The sequence below is a fragment of the Delphinus delphis genome, chromosome 14 (assembly GCF_949987515.2).
Source record: "Delphinus delphis chromosome 14, mDelDel1.2, whole genome shotgun sequence".
Taxonomy (NCBI): domain Eukaryota; kingdom Metazoa; phylum Chordata; class Mammalia; order Artiodactyla; family Delphinidae; genus Delphinus; species Delphinus delphis.
Window position 1 is genome coordinate 24,642,001 of NC_082696.1, and position 17,671 is coordinate 24,659,671.

Sequence of the window (17,671 nt, forward strand, 5' to 3'; positions counted from 1 at the left end):
GGCTTTTTCCCAACTCTGCCATCACCAAAGACCACCCCCACCTAATACAACTCTATCTTGTTTTGAAAGGTTACGTCTGTAAAATAAACAACATTTATTAGGTATTAATTCATTTATGTTCTCATATATTATTCATCAAAGGCATATACTACTGCCAGTGTTTCTGAGCAGTATGAGATAACCAAGGGTGCTACAACTCCTGCCCAAAATAAACTGACCTTTTAGATATCCTGTGCAGCTTTGTGGCAGGCAATGTTCTGATCTCCATTAAGCTTTCTGAATTATTCACAATAGCCCCTGGGACTACCACCATCTCACTCTCAGCCCAAACTACTTTCTTCTTAGAGCCATGAGGCTCTGGAGCTTCAGATAAACCCTAGCCTAGGGGCTTCCCCTGGCTTTACTTTCTTCATCAACCACTTGCTGTGTCATCAGAGTTTCAGAAAAATATGTGATTCGTTAATGTGATGCAAATAACAAGAAAGTGTAAGGCACTGATTGCCAACCCATGGTTTTGCAATAACTAGGAATATCACTAATTATTAGCTCAAGAGATAACCCCTACACCATGAAAAATTTTAATTGTCTCAGACATGTAACCAGCACTACAAATAAACAGTGACCAGGTTTAGCAACTCAGAAAAGTCTGAAATACCAGAGCTTCAGACAGAAGAGTACTGAAGAGAAACTCAAAGTGAAACACACCAAGGACAACTGTTTGAAAAGTTTGAAAAGGAAAACTCTGCCCCAATTGGGTTGTCAGATCCGACAGCCTGACAGGGTTGAATCCAGAAACATCTCAAAGTCAGATCCCAAAGTGAACAGAATGATGGATTCTTAGTGTAGATTGTTAAAATGTCACCTTACACTAAGACGCAGTTCTCCTCAAGCAATGACTGATCTTAACAAAAGGAAATAGAAGTCAACAAATGAATGCACAAAAAATGAGGTAAAAGACACAACTATTGATTTCAAATATTATTTCTCCCTTTTAGAAGTTAGAAGTGTTCCATTTGTTTTCTTCTTTCTAAAAACGGGATGCTTTCAAATGTGCTCACCCTCACGCAAGGGTCTCAGCAGGGCCCCTCAGAATTAATTCCACCGGGGCTGCTGAAGCAAGGGCTACTGTACCTTTTACATCCAGTGCCTTGTAAAAACAAACCCAAAGTTCTCAACCCAAAACAAAGTACCTGGGCTTCCCTGGTGGCGCAGTGGTTGAGAGTCCACCTACCGATGCAGGGGACGCGGGTTCGTGCCCCGGTCCGGGAGGATCCCACATGCTGCGGAGCGGCTGGGCCCGTAAGCCATGGCCACTGAGCCTGCGCATCCGGAGCCTGTGCTCGGCAACGGGAGAGGCCACAACAGTGAGAGGCCCGCGTACCGCAAAAAAAAAAAAAAAAAAAAAAAAAAGTACCCTCCCGCTGATGTCATTTTGAGGACTAGGAGAAGGAATCCAGACTTAATTCCCAGTCAGCCGTGAACTACACGGACTTATTTATATAGATTTAAGTTCTCTGGGCCTCAGTTTAACTCTACAATGAGTACAATAGTCAATACGATTTAAACACACAAATGAATGTAACAAAACAGAGAACCAACTAGTGGTTACCATCGGGGAGAGGGAGGGGGGAGGGGCAAGATGGGGGAAGGGATTAAGAGGTACAATCTACTATGTATAAAATATATAAACTACAAGGATATATGGTATAGCACAGGGAATATTGCCAATATTTTACAATAATTTTAAATGGCGTATAATCTATAAAAATATAGAATCACTGTTGCACACCTGAAACTAATATAATGCTATAAATCAACTATACTTCAATTAAAAAAAATACACACACACACACACACTATGTGTATACGACAAAAAACACAGTCCCTGCTTTAAATTCTGGTATCTCTAATTCTATGACTTTATGGCTATGAGTTTTCTATAATACTTTGAGGCTTGTGAGAAATGCAATTAGATAGCTCCAAACTTGACTTTAAGATATGATCTAAACTTTCAAACAAGTGTATCAGAACCACTTGGCATGGTGTCCATCACCAGGAAACAGTGCTATAAGGGCAGATTCCATTTGGACACTGACAAATGTAATCAATGTTTTTACTGAACACCATGAGACAAAGTACTTTGCTTATTTTTACAATGTTTTTGCTGTCCCTGAGGCTTAGCAATACCAAATCGAGCTTATATAAAGTGATTATCACAGTGCTAAAGGCTGCCATTAGAAGAAAAGTATTCTTTAAAAATACATTATTTCTAGTACATCTATACAACACTTTACTATCTTCAAAGATATTTCACATTCAGTAGATAACATTTATCCTGTGTATAGAGAGCTGAAAGAACATGAAAAGAACAAAAGCTCAAGAAAAGCTTTTTTTCTTCCAAAATTTAACTCTTTACTAGAGAAACAGCCTATATAATTAGCAATCTAATTGCTGCTAAATTGAAGTCAAAACAATATAAGCAAGGTTTAAAGAAATGGAAACCACTAAGAACAAATAAGATTTTCTTCCATTAAACTTAATTCTTAATAATCACTGCTTAACTTTGGTTTTTTTCTATAATAGTAAGAACTGTATTTTCTTTTCAATTGCAAAGGAATTTTGTTGATATAAATTATACTATCACAAGTGTAATATCCCAAGTCGTTAAGGCTTTAAATGAAATAAAATTTACGCCTCAGATGTCTGTAGTAAATAATGGTAAGACAGGCTGGGAATCCACTGGAGACTCTTTCTTCAACCATGTTTCCTGTGTTCTTATGACTTTGTGGATTTCAATCCATTGGCTGAGTATAATATCTGAAATGAAGGGGACGAGGAAATTTGAAAGATAAGCTAAACTAGATCACAGTGCAAGTCAGCAAGAAGTTTAACAGCAACTCAGTTCTCATTTTCTTATAATGAAGAAGGATATAATCCAGTCTTTTTATTATGAAAATTGTTACAGGTCTAGAAGCAACAACAACAAAGTGTAGAATAGGATTATCTACTTAGTCAATAGGATTCCCTATAACCAGAACAATAATTGTGGATTATCCACATGGAACCACCTTTGTTATACAGAATGCTTATTTTGTTGCAAAGGGAATTTACACGTGGTACATCACTTTCAAACAGCATAAAAAGTTCGTAGTTTTTATTAGCTGCAGTAGTGACTTTGAAGTGGCTACCTGAATAGTGGTCAAACCCTCAGAATGTCTTCTCTACTACCTTTTCTTATCAAACAATCCCAAGTTCAAAAACCTGGAATCCTAACAAAAAATAAAGTGACACACTAAAGAGAGAATACAATGTTAGTTTCTGAAATTTTATTATTTTTAATACATACATTTCACAAACAGAAACCTTCTAACACCACACAATTCCATAACCAAATGTTTCAATTTTATCAACATTCTTTAACTATTTACACTGTCTTCCCTCAACAAAAGTGCAATCCAAGACATTTGACAAGAAATCTTCACTGATAAGAATACATTTTTGAGCTGGTGTTAATGATGCCCATTCATTATATTTTCTTGCAATTACCTGGAATAATAATAAAGTCAACAGGACACAGAGATGAGCTGGGTTAGGCAGCATCCTTTTATAGGAAACAAAACACTGAACAAGAGCACTTTCTCCTCACCTCCTCCCCAACCTCCGACTAAAATTACCCAACAGCTGCTACCATGAGACTAAAGAGAACAGCAACCTGGAGTTACTGACCTGGGCACAGGAGGAGAGACTGCATGTTAAGCATTGATCTTACAGGACAAAACAAAAGATTTCAGCAAGTCAGTTTGGGTGATCTAATAAGTTACGTTATCAGTTTAATCTGTTAGTTTTAGGACTTAAACACCTAATAATATTTTCCTGATGAGTTAATTTCCCCCCAGACAGATACGAAAATACTTTTTACTCAGAAAATGAATGAGCTTCTTCTACAAAAACTGGGAATTAAAGACTGTTTGGGGAAAGCTCTTTCTTAATTACAATGGGATAATTCACCCCACTCCCTAACTTCACAGCAAATGTCTATCTTTTAAGGTGTAAACCCAGTATATCAACTGCTTCAAGCGCAACCAGAAGAGAGTGAAGAACTGAGCTGGCCTGAGAAGAAGAAGATGAGATGCTCAGAAACAGTCTTCCCATTAAACTAAAGCAGGTGATTTTATTTGTTCAAGGTATAACTCTTAAAACTAAAACAAGTTAAAGCAGATAAAAATCACTTATTAGTCACTCATGAGTAGGTTCATGTTACTGAACACCGTATCAGAAAAACAAAAAGTGGATCTCTTGGGTGACTAATACCCTTTAATATCCAAACCACAACAAAAAGAATCATCTTTTCTGATATATTCCAATTCCTATCAAGGTACTCAGAGCAAAGTACTTTGAGAAAGTGTGGAGAACATATTAAGGTCAGCAGTTTCCAAAATGAAATTTATTCTTCACATGGCTGCATACTCAATTACATTTTATTCTCAAATCAGCCAAATTTTCCATTTTAGACAAGAACGCAATGCCTTAAAGGCAAAAGATACTCTTGGATATGATACCTGTGCCTCTCCTTTTATATCAATTCAGCAACCATAGAATCCTAACTTAATCATCAAAATAAAGGCCCAAAGCAAATTTTACTCACTTACAGTGAAACTTCCTCATACTTATTTCTCAGAGTAGACAACAATATGAGGAGAAAATAGTGAACGCATCAGACGCTACACTTGCAGAAGCTATAGGCTGAGGAGCTTGATGAACGTGATCTACACATAAACTTGAAGCTTCAGAACAACAATACAAGCAGGTTTCTCTTTAGAAATTGAGGTGGGTTAAAGAACAAATATTTTACTATTCATTTTAAATTCAGAAATAAAATCCAATGGTACTCTGAAGACAAGAGAAACTCACCAAGTTTTATAACTGGGTACGTGAGAGAATCAATAGCGAAACAGCTAGTTCAGTTACAGCTTTGTGTATTAAACATAAATTTGCAAGGGATGTGTCCTATAGACCTCTTTTCCTTGCATCAAATACTGTGAAAGCAATGACAATTTGCTGCTTCTTACAGACATTCAGCATTTCCCCTCACTGTGATACTCTTCAGATCATCAAACATCAAACTGGATGTTGTCAGCCGAATTACAATCATGCAAACCGAAAGATAAAGAATATTAGTCAATCTCTCACAGTCAGCTGTGTTCTTTCTAACAAAACATCAAATATTCCATGTAGCAGAACTGAAACTCACTTGCAATGATGCCTGAACACTTCTGAGAGGAAAAACAACTGTTTTTCTGAGGAAAAAAAAATGGTATAAACGAAATAATAGAAAATATTCACATAACCCCAAATTTAGCTGCCCATAAAAGGATCATATTTTCAACATTCTTTTAGCATATATGTGTATTATAGTTGAAATTATCAAATTCATTTTTGAGAACTCATATTCCAATCCCAGTTCTCTAAAGGTATGGGGTGTCAGTCTACTTAAATCAGAAAGCTCTAATAAACAGAAGGCTGGGACTTTGGAAAGCTCAATGCTCTGACCAATCAAGTTCTGTAAAGTATCATCTTCTTCACCAATGGTAAGGTATCATGGAGATCTTCAGAATAATCTATTTTCAAACATATTGTTATGCATTATAATCAGTGATATCCCAAAATGAAACACTTTAAAAAGAAATACTAAAATTATTCTTTTCCTCAAAGGTTCACAAATAATTTTTTCCTTTCCTTCGTAGGGCAAAATCTTTGATTTGGGAAACGCAGCGTTAAAGGGGTAAAATGCAGCCATAAGCAATCTGGGGGGAAGACAAGTACGGCAATTGGTTCTGAAACTCACCAGTCCGGGTCTGTGGCTGTGAGATTTACCTGTGAGAAGGATCTGACGTCAAATGGCACTTCGACAGTGCAAGCTGTATGAATCAGTACCGCTCAAATCATGTTATTCTTGGATTCTCCTTAAGAGCTTGTTTGACCAACTTCAAAGACACAGTTCAGATGACAGCGTTCTGCCTGTTTGCCCTCTTGAGTCAGTCTGCATCATTTCCAAATTCATTTAGCATATTCTCTTTGTTATAGGTCAGCTTACCTAAAAATATATACTTTCATATGCCTTATAATTTGGATATTATTTTCAGTATGAAAACTGGCTGCTAAACTACAACAGGGATAGAATCAGGGCTCATGTCCACCTTCCAATGATCTGTCAGTGAGGGGAAACTGCAGGCCAGCATGCACTGCGGAACGCCAAACCAAGGTGGACAAACACACCATCAGCTCTCCAGGCACAGATTACATTCACTTGTCACATGTTTTTCCCAAGGCCCAGAGAAGATCTAAAAGTGGGTCTTTAGACAGTTAACATTTTAGTAAGAGTTTCTTCCCAACTCCTACCGTGCTCTCAGTTTACGACCACATAATCCCTTTCCTAGATTCACCCCATCTTCCCCACCACCCTAAAAGCTGCCCGAGAGACTCTTAGTGATAGTTAACCGCTCCGCCAAGCTCACAGGAGTACCGGCTGGGCTCTGGTCATGACCACAGACTAACACTCGGGAGTCAAGAGAAGGCAAGGGGCAGCCCCCCTTTTAGTGGCACACATACACAAAGGAACTCTCCTTTCAATTAGAAAAGAAATGAATGTCACAGAAGGCTTCCCTAGAAAAGATATGTAATAAAGTAATAATATCAATAAAATAGCTATTACTAAAGCAAAGCTTTCATCAATAAGCTTCGAGAACTTTGAAGGAGGAAAATGGCTTCACGAAATGGTAGTCCAGGTTGCCACAGTGTGGACACTGCTGGACGTTGCTGTACTCGGAGAAGTACTGCATCCCAATCCGCACGTCGATCACTGGCTTCCCGCAGTGCTTACAGTTCAGGCGGGCCTGGGGGGGGGAACACAAGATGCCGTGAGCCACAGTACCCCTCTACCTCCCAGCGCTGCCAACGTCAAACCAACGAAAACGTGAGACTGCTCTACCTGGGAAACTGATCAAGAGTTTAGTAAAGCATCCCTTTTATTACCCAAAACAGGGTACGCAGAGCATCAGATAAGCATGAGATATACACTCAAATATTCACCCATCAGCCTGACAGATTAATGACTCTTCTCTCCCGATGTGCAGCACTGCTAGTAATTACTACTACTGGTGGGAAGAAAATTCTCAACTTGTACTACCTAAACTTCTCCGGTAAAGTTCCCCTAACAATTGGAAATCTCTGCCCCCTGGATTTTAAAAAGTGACTGAAACCAACTTCCCTCATCCAAATCTGCATGAAATTTCTTTGAAGATTTTTTTTGTTTATTTTTAAAACACATATACATTTTTCATTCTACTGGTTACTACATTTCTGTTTTCTTTGGGGTAAAAATAAAATTTCCCTAAAATACTCTAGTAAAATTGAGGATCCAGGAATAAGGGCCACCTTTACCCTGAGGCTTCTGGAACCTGCGAGCACACTGTACCTTTATTCATGCCCCAGCCTCCCTCTAACAGCACAAGACCCAAGCTTTCAGCAATAGGTCCAAGGACTTCAGTGAATAACCAGAAATTATAACAGACTCTCAATTCAGACTCATTCTAAAAAGGTAAGAGAGAAGTATCATCTCATTCTGTCCTCAAAACGCTCCTGTAGGTAGGTAGTAGTACATGAATTTTAGATGATGGAACTGAGGCACATGGTGATAAAGCAGAAAGGCTGAGATCTGAACCACAGTAGCTTACTCCAGAGCCTGCCCTCTTAGCCATTACACGGACTACCTTTCTGTAACCTGAGAAAAACGCCCTTTTAACTGACTAATCTCTCTGAACAATATTAAAAGTGAGATTCTAAGCAAACCGCTCTCTTTAACCTATTACTCCTTTCTAATGATGAATCCCTGCTTACTTTGGTCTCGAAGTCTTATCGGAAGACACTCCTTGATGCCTTAATAGTGTCTAACACTCGCACCTTCTCAGTGAACATAGTTAATTGATATGTTTTTAAGCCAAAAGTAATCAAACCTGTTTTCCATTTCAGGAAGGGGCCAGAAAAGAAGTGTTTGGGCTTAAATTGTTTTAAGGAAGAAATATATAGTGAGGAACAGCAGGCTGGGTGTGGCAGGATGCCATTCTGCTTTTCTCCCTGAAGATGAGGAAATAACCCCAGTGCCTTTCAGTGGTGGAGTAGAAAGAGCACCAGACTGGGAGTGACAGAGGCTGTGGTCACGGCTGTGACACGTGTGGGTAGACCTGGGAAAAACATTCTAATTGTTTAGGCCTCCACTGTACGTGGAAAATACGAGTCTTTTCCTGTGCTAACACTCTATGAGTTACAGGCCCACACATCCTTTCACTTCCTTGCTTCTTTAAAAGATAACCCTGTCTGGTGTGTGTGGGAGAGAGGCATCCCTTCCTTTTGTTCCTCTCATTTCAAGAGCTGGCATCAAGGAACAGCGGGTATTATAAAATGCTACAGTGAATAACTAAAAGACGATGATATCTCACTTCCAAGGCTAAGTTTTAAATGGAAATGTGGTCCATGTATGAGAATAGCGTAAAGGAGTCAATCCTATCTGGAATCAAACGACAGGCTACAGATGGCCATTCAGGTCTCTCACGACCATATTTCTCTTCTAAGATCACTAGTACAGACACAGCATAGCTGAAATACCAACTGTGCCAACCTTTTAATTCAACCAACACAGCTTATCTTCTGAATAAACTAATAATGGTAAGGATATTCTCTTTATAAAAGTCAAACCATAATGCTAAAGATATAAAACTGTGTAATAAAACTAATGAAATGTTTATCAGGTATTTATATTAAAGACTTAGCCACTTAAGAGGGAAGGAAAATACCCCTCCAATCCATGAATATCAAAGAATTATATAACAAGTGTTTTCTTTTCCAAAGCACTTGGAAATAAATCAAGATACTTCCAAGGATTTTGTTTTGTCTCCTGTGTTTCTATGGACTTATGTAAGGCATTTTCCAATGTTAATACTTCCCTCTTTTCCTCATGACAGCTAAAGTTCAGATGCTTTCTTAGCATCAGAAGATGCCCCCCCTTAGCAGAGCTTTAAGGACTACAAATCTTTCAAGTCAACCTCAAACACCTGACAGGGCAGGCAGTTCCTGGATAACTGCACTGTCCCACAGAAAGGAAACAAAAAGAAAATCCTGTCTATTAAAGAAAGTGAAACTTTCTTCTTTCCTTTTAAATGACAACTTTTTCTTACTAGAAACTATGTTAATCATATAAAACATTAAAAAATATAAGTAAGCAAAAAGAAAACTAAAGGAACCACTCAGCACCCCACAACCCAGAGACAACCTCTGGTAATAGGCTAGCGGGTTCCTTTTCATGTTCACTTTTTACAAATGGAAGCATGTTATTCTGCCATTTAAAGGTGGCTTTTTTTGACTTAAAATACTGAAGATATTTCCCACATAATTACAAGATCCCTTTTAATGACTGCCTAGTATTCCAGTAACAGCAGCACCGTGCTGCAGTAAATCAACCGTCACTGCTGGACTCTGGGGAGTCGCACAGCTGCTCACTCCTGAAGCATGTTCTCCACACCCTCCCACCTCCTCCAACATAACCGCAGTGCTGCCTCTAACTCCTCTGCATTCATCTGGGGACAGAAGCCTGAGAGCACCCACTACTCGCTCTGAGGGGTAAATACCAACCTGACAACATGGAGAGGCGGCCAGGATGTCATAGGTGTACATGGTGCCCAGCTGGTGCCAGCTGCCATCCCACCGCGACTTACACTTGATGCAGATGATCTTGTGAACCCCTTCCAGGCAGTCCACGCACACTGCGTACAGATGCATGAGCCTCCCTGTACACAGAAGACACGATGCTGAGAGTGGCTGGCCAAGAAATCACCTTTTGTCACCAAAGGGGATTAAAACAATGGCTCATCTAACAGTTACAAGCAAAACTTTATCATTTGAATAAATATATAAAACAAAATAGATGATATTTATCATATATTCCCAAGTTGTCCTTTTACAATAATGATGGATTACTAACTATTGTCAATGGGACACATACTTTAAGTTCAATCTTATTAAATACCTGCTTCAATTCATTTTTCTGAAAAGTGCTGCCAGGTTTATAATACGGACGTCCAAACTCAAAATGACCAAGCCACAGATGCTCAAAAGCAGCTGTGATCATGCAGGACTTTCTGCTCAGAGATCTACTGTGGATTATGGAGGCTGAACCAGCAATGTCGGTCTGTGTTCATGGGCTCTCATCCATCAACAAGTCCCATCATGAAAAAGTCCAAAGTCTGTCTTGGTATTGGTAGCCCAGAATTACACCATAGTCAGAATTACCATGTTAACTGTTCTTGTCTCCAAAATTGCTCATCCATCACCACATCCAATTTAGGAACCAGAATTATATCTTACTTGTGTGTGTTTTGTTTTTCTTTTCAAAGGAGTTCAATGTCTTGTTATTTACTGGGCTCCTGAAAGTCATAAGCCCATTCCTCCACTATTTATCAATATCTAACGCTTGTAAAGGAAAGATGTCACGCTAGTTTATATGGAAGGGTTCAGGTTCAAATCGGGGAAAAGCTGGAATGTCCAGCATCTGTCTGGGCAATGTGTAACAACAATAACACTGCTCTCTATGTGGGGATCGGGATCCCACTGTGATAAAAAACTACCAGCAGCAGAATACATACTCCTAAGTGACTTCTTATTCAGAGTGTGCTGCTCGTTGCCACCAGCCAGACCATGCTCTTCATATTTTCAGTGGTTAAGGACCAGCCTGCTCCTTACACATTAGAAAGGGGTATACAGTACTCACAGGGAAATCTTTCATTTCATTCATTTACGAGACTCTCTCTCCCTCTCCCTGAGGGCAGGAACTATGCCCTCCTTGAAGGCTCAGTGTCTTGCACAATATCTGGAACGCGGAAAGCACTCCATAATTGTACATTACATGAATGGATGAGATATATTAACAGCCTAAGACGTTAAAACCTTGGAGGTCTCTATGCCAAAACATGGGAAGGGTGACAAGAGCTTCTTACAATACTGCCCACCTCTGTTGTAGGGCACTGAAAATAAAACAATCTCACACTCAGAGTGGCCTGGGGCATTTCAGGATGTCATTTCAATATCTAGCAGCCACTGGAAAAGGCTTCATTTCCAATCTCCGTCCTAGACAGAGTTCTCAAACACTGCAGATCTCAAACATTCAAAGACATCAAGGTGGCTGCTAAGAAGGGTGGGGACAGGGACAGACGGAGAAGTCACATGTTGGTAGCAATGACCATGATGATGAAGTTGACAGGGAACTTTCACTGAGTGCTTACCAAGGATCTGACACTGTGCTAGGAGGCTACGTGAATCCTTTCATTTAACCCTCACAACCAACCCTCTAAAGTAGGCGTTACTGTTATTCCCACTTCAGATAGGAGGAACTGAAGCTTAGAGAGCTGGAATAGCTTGCCCGAGCTCAAAAAGATAATAAATAGCAAAGTCCAGACTTGTCTGACTCAACCTCCAGGCTACATCACGGGAATTCCTGGCTGGAAATTTGTTTCAGTTACTGTTATATATTGTCCTAAATACTGAGAATTTAAAATTTCTAAATTCTAGGGTTGTGAGTTCAAACAAAAAGCAGATTTCTGAGAGAATAATTACCTATGGTTCTAAGTGGTAAAGAACTATTGTACCAAAAGAAATTCCTAACTCGATCAACCTTAATAAATTATTAAAACCAAACAAAAACATCTTCTTCTGGAAAAATGAGGGAAGAGAGGCTGGAGCTGGAGGCTGGGGAGGGCACTGAGGGGGAAAGGGCCCAGAGCAAGGGAATGACGATCCACACGGCCCACCACTGGAAATTACACATTATTTCAGCAGCGTGTAATCAACTGCAGCCTGGAATCCTGTGGCCTGGAATGTGCCTTCCTACTGGAACTGAAAATGCTTTAAGGAATACATGGTTGAAACTCTGTGATGGAAGAAGTTATTGACACTGGCTTGTTATAAAAGAAGATGGCATGGACTTCTAGATGTGGCAATAAAAACACGGACATATGCCAAGGCCCCACTTACGGCATTGACTTGTCTGGTGCTGATAAAACAACCAGATCCTCAGATTTTATCGTCAACAGTTAAACTTCTCAAGACTTCTGTAGTGCACACCTAACGCATCCATTATCTATTTGGATAATGTGTGTACGTACTTAGGTGTGTACACACACACACACATACACAGAATTCTTAGGCCTGTCTAATTTTTACCTTTCTCCATCCACTCTGATGGGTACCCTTAAGATCTGGTCCTGGGCTCTGTCATATACTCCTCCTTTTCTTTCTCTTTTCTCCCCATTCAAGGCCTCTTCCACTCTTTTACCCACTAATTTTATAAAATAAGCTTCAGTGTTCATCCTAAATATTTATTTCTAATAGCGCTTGTGAAAGACACCTCCACTCAAAAGTTCCAACATCTCTTCAAACCCAATACACACAAGTACCCCATCTTCCTTCCTCTAAGATCAGGTCCCTTCCCCAACTTTCTCTTCTCCTGTTCGTGACAATACTGTTTACCTGGTCTAGAGCCAAAGCGAGCCAACAAGGACGCATCTTTATCCCGTAGAGTAAAGCTGTCTCCAAAGCTGTGATCTTCCCTTTAATATAATCTCTTACAGCTGTTCCCACCTTTCAATCCCCACCATCACCACCCAGCTGTCTCTCTTCTCCTTGCATCTAGAATACAGATTTCAGTTTCAACTGTATAGCTTCCACCCCTTTAAAACAACTTTTCCCCCAAGCAACCATTGGCTTTAAAAAAAAAAATTGTTAAACCCTTCAATTCATCAATATGGCAAAGCTCTTTGTTATGGCTTGAAAGGACCCACAATCTGTTCTCCACCTACCTTACTCATTTCCAACTCTAGAACCTCTGCTCCAACCAGATGGTGCTCTTCGGTTCTCTCACTGTCTCCTGACCTTTTTATGAACAACTATTCCTTTGCTTACATTACTCCTTATCAACAAACCCCCAGTGTAGTTAGACCGTGTACTTATCAAAGTCCAGTGCCCCTCTTGACATCTGCCTTCACATTACCTCCTTTGACTACCCAGGCCAAAGTGTCCCCTTCCTCTTTGGAAACGACAGGTTGCTTCACGTACATAATATCCAGGCGATACTAGTTCCAAAGGTGGTACTAGTGCCTTAGGCCTGGTAAAGTTAGTTACACTTTCGCAAATGCATCTTATATCCTAAGATTATAGACTGATGAGTGGCAAGGACTGATAGTACCCAGTACAAGTATGCAATTCATAAGTTTGATTGATTGGTGAACAGATTAAATGAAAAGGATTTGTCCATCATGAATAGAAAAAGGACAACTCTCCTCTCATGTACCCTGTACCCTTGTACCCTCATTCATCTTCATAAAGAATATTTCCAATCATAAAATGGTGAAGTGAAGATGTTTCCATCTACTTCCCTCTAAAATTATCCCCACGCAGGATAAAGTACAAGTAACAAAATACAAATTCCATCTTCCATGAAACTATGAGGTACTTGCAAACCTGAATATGAGATCAGAAATTAGATGGAGAAGTAATAAATGGTTTAGCTCTGAAACTGGAAAACAAGCACAGGGGAGGTTGAGATGAGGTGCTGAAAGAGAAAGCGTGGGGTATAACAAATTACTAAATAACCACACATTCTATACAACTTTTTTCATCAAGAAGCAGAGTCTGTTGAATCATCCCCTGAATCTGGGATAGCCTTACAACTTATTTTTTTGAAGAACAGAATGTGATGGAAGTGATGTTACTCAGTCCCAAGCTTAAGCCTCAAGAGAGAGAGGCCATGCAGCTCCATTCTCACCATCTTTAATGCTATCCTGAGAACACCATGTGAAAAAGCCCAGGCTAGTCTACCGGCAGATGAAAGGATATATAAACAGGGATAAGCCATTCTAGCGGAGGCTCCCAAGGCCAACCAGACTGTCAACTGCTAGACATGTGTGAGAGGCCATCCTAACCAACCAACTCATAGAATTGTGAGAAATTATAAATCATCACTGTTTTACACCACTAAGTTTTAGAGTGGCTTGCCCTATAACAAAGGCTAAAAGACACAGGACAGTAGGCAAAACTCTAGAAAATGAATGAGACCACCCCTCGCAAATTCAGCTCCCTTCCCCTGCTGAGAAAGATGAAACAGAAATAGCATGCATGAAACAAGAGCAGGATGCTATTAAAAAGAACTTTTGGAAATTACAAATATAATAGATAACAGAAAATCTTAAACTCAGTAAAAATACTGGAATATAAAATCAGAGAAATCTTCCAGAAAGCAGAATAAAGATAAAGAGATGAACAGGGCCAAAAATATACATAATAAAGGATCTCCCCCCTCCTCAAAAAAAAAAAAAAAAAAGGATCAATCTAAGAGGTCCAACATCTGATTAACTGTTCTACAGAGAAGAAAGAAAGAAAGGAGGGAAGGAAGGAAAGAAGGGAGGGAGGGAGGGAAGGAAGGAAGGAAGGAAGGAAGAAAGAAAGAAGGAAAGAAAGAAAAAATGAAAATGGGAGGAAATCATCAAAGAAATAAATTAAAAGAAAATTTCCCCAAATTGAAGACTATAAGTTTACAAAATCAAAAAGCCAAGAAAGCATCCTGCCCAACAAATGGAAAAAAAGACATCATGGTGAAACTTCAGAATACTAGAGAAAATCTAAAAACCTTTGGAGGATGGGAAGGAGAAATAAAGGGCCAGGAATAAGAATAATATTAGATTTCTCAGTAGCAACACTGGAAGACAGGAGACAGTGAAGTAATGCCTTCAAAATTCCAAAGGGAAAATAATTATAACTTGGAAGACTATGGGAAAATATTCCAAAGGGAAAATAATTATAACTTGGAAGTGTGAAGATAGAATCAAGATACTACCAGACTTTCAAAAACTCAAAACATCTATTCCCATGCTTCCTTTCTCAGAAAGCTCCTAGGGGATGCTTCTTAACAAACCGAGGAAATTTACCAAGAAAAAAGAGAGTATGGGATCTAGGCAACAGAAGATAAAAAATAGGAAAGAGATGAAAAAATTCCTAGAAGGACAGCTATGTAGTACAGCAGGCATTAAGTGCAGCAGGACAGACAGGAGCAGGAAGATGAAAGGCTCCATGAAAGAAATTTCTAGAAAATAATTCATAAAAATGTTTGACAGGTATGTGGACATGTTTTTGAAAGGTGGTTTGTAGAGCTGCTGGAGAGTTAGAAGCACCAGCCAAAGCTTCAAAAAAAAGGCTAAGCAAATGAAAATGTGAAGCAATTATTAACTTTGATAAAAACAAAAGGAGTCCCAGAACATACAGTTCTCTAAATAGGAAATACATCTATACTTCTTGGCTCAGCACTAAATATTTATATACTCATAGTAACAAAATCATTAAGGATTTAACTAAGAATTGTGATGGATTATCCTGAGAGAAAGGGGAAGATGCAAGAAAGCGTGAACCATCATCCACCTTAAAAGTAAATCTAGAGGTAATATGTAAAATCGGAGAATGAAGATAGCAGCTTTAAAATTATGATGGTAAAAACCTGAAGAATCAGTTAAGATTTGAAAGTGTCTCACTCTGAGAAGTGAGACAGCAGGGGTGGGTGGGAAGAAGATAGGTGGGGATATATCATTTTTACTATAGGCTTTTAAAGCACACTTTTAAAGTTATAAACGGGTTATATGTCATGGATCCCATATTTATATAAATTCAGTAGTTTTACATGAATTGACAGATTTCTCTGTCAACTGACCCACCCCGTTATTCATTTTCTGGCTGAAATGTCCCAGTCTTTGTACGTCATCCACAGCGCTAATAGTAAGAAGCTCCCCACGCCTCTCCACCAGGGTAATATCTGAGCTTTCATTTTCCTTTTGCTGCTATCAAGAAAGTCTCACCTTTCATACATTTCAAGATTAATTCAACTAATCTAAAAACACATTGACCCTTCCCTCGCTGTGTTATGTTTACAAGGATCAGAGAGAATACACAGCTTGCTGGGCACAGTAACATAGGTTTCAAAGGCACCTACTTTATAGCAAGTGAAACATTTTTATGCAACTCCTTCTCTAAAGTTCCTCCCAATTACGAAAAACTATACACCTGAATCCTCTCTTCAAATTACAGCAAGACAGAAACATAAAATTACCCACCAGGACCACTGTACTTGGTATAGTGTGACATCAGAGGAAAGGACACCACCTCACTGGGCAGAGCTGAAACATTCAAAAGTTAGCTAGCTCCTGACTAGAACAAAAACACGTCATCAGTTAAAATTAAGCCCCAACAGAGCCATCCCTTCTTGTTGGCTTTTCACTTCTCACAAACAGAAAACAGGCAAGGTGAGCGAACACCTGTACCTTGGAGGTGACAGGGAACATCGTATTCGATCTCATCGTGTCTCGAGGGGCTTAAGAACAGAGTTCCGTCCACCAGCGGGAACTGCTCGAACACCGGGAGTGCCCGGTGGCACAGGGCACAGTTCACCACGTTCCTGTGGCTGGCGCTGAGGGCCGCGAGGATGAACTTCCGCAGATCCTCGCCCTGGCCCATCTGGGCATCGTCCTCCACCCGCACGTGGAAAGTGTTCAGCTTGTGCCGGGGGATGTGAGTGAGGAGCTCGGACAGGTCCAGGCGCCGCAGGAACTGCACGGGCGCGTCGAAGTGGCCCCCCCTGTGAACTGACAACCCGGCCGGACTGTAGTCAAAGTGGGCGTTTCGGAACACGTGGCCCCCCGCCAGGGCCTTTTTGTGAGGCTCCAGGTGGATGGCGTTCTTTAGGAACTCCCCGAGGTACCTGGAGGAGCGGGGGCCGCTGAAGTGGGCGGGGGAGAGGATGGAGTAGCCGGTGGGCGGGGACTGGCCCGGGGAGCCGCAGGGGGAGCGCGCCCCGTAGGCTGCGGCCCCGCCGCCCTTCTCCTGGGAGTTCTGCCGGTCCATGGAATGCCGGCGGGGCAGGTCGTGGCTCAGGCCTTTCTGGGGCTTAGTGGGCGGCCGGCACTTCTTGGCCTCCTCCGCCGCCTCACCGGGGGGCCTCCCGGTGTTCCTCTCCGACCCCGACTTCTTCTTTTTCTCATCCTGCATCCGCTTCACCTGGTACCAGTCCGTGTCCTTCTTCAAGTGGCCCTGGCCGCAGCGGCAGGAGCAGAAGCGGAAGGCCAGGTCGTAGCCCTTCTTGGTCCACATGTTCTGGCGGCACTGCTTCTCGTTCCAGCTGCGGGCCCGGCCGATGCAGTTGAACTGGACCAGGATGCTGCTCTCCCACTCGTAGAAGCACTGCAGGTGCATCCAGGTGCTGTGAGGGCAGTGCTCGTTGTTGCACACCACCTTCTGGTAGTCGTCCTTCTCCAGGTCAACCGGCCTCCCGAAGCTGCAGATCAGCGGCGTGGCACAAGGGGCTTCTGGGGAGAAACAGAGAGAGAGAGAGAAAGTCAGCTAGCGGGCTGTGGGATTCCAGCCCACGGCCAAGTGTGAGGTCAAAGCTACCATCCCACCTTAGCCCATTCACGCCAAAGGTACGATTTTTCTGGTGTGGAGATTTCTACTACTGGAATAACACCAGACAGGGTTCAAAAACATTCACCATTTTCTTCTGGTGTGATGTTGTACCAAGGGAATTTATTTT

At 40.9% G+C, this 17,671-nt stretch overlaps 1 protein-coding gene across 2 annotated transcripts in view; it reads right to left on the bottom strand.

Moving 5' to 3' along the window:
- Positions 1-2,670: 2,670 nt before the first annotated feature.
- The window catches only part of HECA (hdc homolog, cell cycle regulator), a 44,108-nt gene continuing 29,107 nt past the window's right edge, over positions 2,671-17,671 (bottom strand). Inside the window, exons 2-5 of one of the 2 annotated variants that reach the window (XR_009521916.1) lie at positions 16,407-17,447; positions 9,685-9,839; positions 4,912-6,893; positions 2,671-2,817 (exon numbers count right to left, since the gene is read on the bottom strand). Coding sequence is in view for 1 of the 2 variants with exons in the window: in XM_060029877.1 (XP_059885860.1) it covers positions 6,729-6,893; positions 9,685-9,839; positions 16,407-17,447 (1,361 nt within the window). In the remaining variant the exon portion in view is untranslated. Of the gene's footprint in view, positions 2,818-2,947; positions 6,894-9,684; positions 9,840-16,406; positions 17,448-17,671 lie in introns of those variants that run through there. The other variant, XM_060029877.1, reaches the window with a different exon arrangement.